Raw genomic sequence first — 3,520 nt, 5'->3', positions numbered from 1 at the left:
TTTGCCGCCAAAGACCCACTAGATTTACATCCTAGATCTATATATAGAAAAAGTAATTGTTCACCATAAAAACATGAATTATTATGAAAAATGATCTTTTCAGAAATTTCTATGAATAAAAAACACTTGATATTTCCCTTTTTTACAAAAAAATATTTACAGTACATATGGGCAAATTCCTAGCATTGTCCCGTTTTTCATGGAAGCTTACATGAAATTTTATTTTTCTACTGAGGTAAATATTAATAACTACACTAGTATTTTCTATTAAACATGGGCGGAGATAGCAATGCCCCCTCCCAGCTTAAAAGGTGGAGTCAACTGATCGTATATATGAATTGACATCATCGTGTTCCCCCCCCCCCAAGACATCCAAGTCTACCTCCGCCAATGCTATTAAATATTCGTCGTTACCGTGCCGGGGTGGGTAAATCAGTTGAAAGGGCTAAAAGAGCTTTATCGATCAAAAAACATTTTGGAGGTGCCAAAAATTGGCTTGGCTTCCATGTGCGGAGGGGGGGGGGGGTGTTCCCAGCGTCAAAGGTGGAGTCGACTGATCTAATGTAAGGCGACTTGATAAGGCTACCCTATTGTAGTGGCTATAATCCAATGTATATATGAATTGACATCATCTTGCCCCCCCCCCAGACTTCCAAGTCTATCTCCGCCACTGAGCTATAAGTAAAGTTTACTTATAGCTCAGTGATCTCCACCTATGTTGGCTTCTAGAACTGAATCGCGGGTTACTCAATCAAAAGTATCTGGGATTGTGAAGCGGGTAACTTTAGTGATATGGAACTGTACTACGGGCCGCTTGAGTGATCTGTGAATATACCACTGGTTGCTTAAGTGATATCGAACTGCCGCTTAGTTAATTTGAAAAAAAGTCACGGGCCCAATCAGATGACTAAAGACCACATTTCACCCCTAAGAAATTGGTTCAGCATACAGTAAAACCTCTTGCAAACACCGGAGAAAAAAATCGTCTTTTTTCCGTAAAAGATTAGTGACCGTTAATCGGCTTTAGAATTCGACTTTTATAAGTTTATATAATGGAAAAGTTCGTTAATAAAACTCGAAAAATTCAGAGGTTGGGGGGGGGTGACACCGTTATGATTAGGGGTTTACTAGTTTCTTTTTTTTTGTTTGTGGAATACATTCACTCACTGTGATGTAGTTATAACCATTTTTTTCTTGCCTATCAACATTTTCTTAGTAATTTTACGCCGGATTTACACTGAATTAATTGTAAACTTTCGAAAGTTTAACAAAAGATTTTTCACAAAACTTGAGAAAAAACAATAAGCCTATAATATAATAATAACTATATATATATAGTTGCATTCCCTCAAATTTAACCGATACGCTTATTCAATGCATTTTTCAAGTTTTATAAAAGTTTTGTACTCTGCCTATCCCCGGCCTAGATTACGCTACTGAAGTTTGATCAAAGATCTTTTACAAAAATTGGAAAATAACCAATAAGGCTAAAATATAACATTCGTTCGAATTACACCGATACGCGAATGCATTAAGCGTATTGATGACATTTGAGCGAATATAACCAAGTTATTTTCAAGTTTTGTATAAGATCTTTTATAAAACTTTTATATTGTAATCTGAGACCGGGATTACACCATAAAAGTTTTGTAAAAGTGCTTTTATAAAACTCATAAAACACAACCAATAAGTTCATCGGTTACATTCGAGCATATGCAACCGATTAGCTTACTGACAGCATTTTTCAAGTTTTATAAAATAACTTTTATAAAACTTTAATAAATAAAACTTGAAAAATGCTACCAATAAGCAAATCAGTTTAAGTTTGCTCGAATGTAATAAATGTGGCTATTGGTTACATTTTTCAAGTTTCATAAAAAAAAATGTTTATCAAACTTTTAAAGTGTATAATACCGGCCTCAGCCTTAAAATATTAATTTTCATTTCTTTACAATTTTTTCGTGATAAGCGTCGGTAATCCGTGTTTAACAGTTCGATTTTCAAATTTTTGTGCCGACAAAATATGGTCAGCCATATCGGATAACAATAAGGGAAAAGTTTTTACGCGAATCGGAAAAACAAAAAAAAAAAAACGTGATCCAGTGAGGCCCTGGTTAATGGAATGGCCGATGACGTACTGTGTAAATAAGCAGTTGTGTTTGTGTTGAACTTGTACTCGCTTGACTCCTCGTAGTGATTTGTGATGTTCGAATGGTGTAATTTTTGTTGTTTATAAATCGTTGAAATTGTCGGTAGAGCGATGGGCGACGAATCATTCGGTGCTTTAGAAGCGAAAAACCTCTCGAACCTCCGTGTTGTGGATTTGAAGCGCGAACTAGAAAAAAGAGGCTTGCCCAAGAGTGGTAGCAAGAAAGACTTAGTGAAGAGACTCAAACAGGTAACATTTATTAATTGCACGACATTTCGATTGAATTTCGTCGCGATATTTCTGAAATGAAAAAAACAAACCCCACGTGGTAATACCTATGAAATTCGAATAATATATTTTTTAAATAGCGAAGTTTTCTCACGTACTTTCTATTCCTGGCATCCATATTCCTTTTAAGTTCCTCCGAAGGATTAAGTTGGTATTCGAAAGTTATTAAATCGCTCGAGTTTTTAAAATTCGAAATTGAATTAAAATTTAATTTCTACCGCTAAGGTATGGTACTTGTTTTTTAAATTTCGGTTCATATGTGATTTTTCCCGCCACAACCAACAATATAGAAACCGCTGCAGGGGGCGTGGGAGTGTGAAGAGCGAGAGCTTTGAACTCCGGATGTTAGAGAGGATATCATGTTTTATTTTAACTATTTTTCATTGTGAAGATGGTTTTTTCATGTGTAAAATGTTTGCTGTATTCGATGTTTCTATTAAAAATGTTATTATTTTTTTTAAATATGTTGTAAGGGAAGTAATATGAGCGACTGTATTGCGTGAGCTTTGTTTATGTATAGTGTAACCCGAGATCTGGTGGGAGGGTAGGAAAGGGCCCGCCCCACGGAATTCTCATTGGGGACCAGAAAGAGGGTGAAATTTAGAAAAAGGGTACAGGTTTAGGGGGTGGGGGAAGGAAGTAAAGATTAAGAGCGTCAAAGGTCCGAAAATCGGAAAAGAAAATACGCGCGGGGGGGGGGGGAATTCGGGAAAAAGTGGAGGCCTTGGAAGGGCCACCCTCCGGAATTCTCATAGGGGCAGGGTGAAATTAAAAAAAAAGGAAGGGGGGAGGGGAAGGGTGAAAGTCGAAAAAAGAAAATGCGTGGGGGGGGGGGGAGCCCCCAGAAATTCTCATTGGGTCAAAGGAGAGTGAAATTTAGAAAAAAGGCAAAGGTAGGGGAGGGGTAAAAATTAAGGAGGGGAGGGGGCGAAAATCGAAAAAGAAAATGTGGGGGGGGGGGTGAAATGGGAGAAAAGGCCCTGGGGGTGGGCAGGTGCCCCGGAATTATCATAGGGGCAAAGCAGTGAGGCCCTCCCGAGTATTGCGGGGGTGGGGCCTCAAAGATGAAATGCAATTGAACTT

The 3,520-nt window shown here is 37.9% G+C and overlaps 1 protein-coding gene across 7 annotated transcripts in view; it reads left to right on the top strand.

The window, feature by feature from the left end:
• The first annotated feature begins 2,094 nt into the window (after positions 1-2,094).
• Positions 2,095-3,520, top strand: part of Acn (apoptotic chromatin condensation inducer acinus) — an 86,369-nt gene continuing 84,943 nt past the window's right edge. For 4 of the 7 annotated variants that reach the window (XR_016194412.1, XR_016194420.1, XM_089246682.1 and 1 more), the window contains exon 1: positions 2,123-2,398. Coding sequence is in view for 3 of the 7 variants with exons in the window: in XM_089246682.1 (XP_089102808.1) it covers positions 2,261-2,398 (138 nt within the window). In the remaining 4 variants the exon portion in view is untranslated. Of the gene's footprint in view, positions 2,399-3,520 lie in introns of all 7 variants that reach the window. The other 3 variants (XR_016194435.1, XR_016194431.1, XM_089246734.1) reach the window with 1 other exon arrangement.

Source organism: Pholcus phalangioides, unplaced genomic scaffold (assembly GCF_987345545.1).
Source record: "Pholcus phalangioides strain wild (caught in Gottingen) unplaced genomic scaffold, Ppha-v1.0 ptg000001l_1, whole genome shotgun sequence".
NCBI classification, from domain to species: Eukaryota; Metazoa; Arthropoda; class Arachnida; order Araneae; family Pholcidae; genus Pholcus; species Pholcus phalangioides.
Note: the sequence above shows the minus strand (reverse complement) of the source record. Positions and strands in the feature narration are given on the sequence as shown.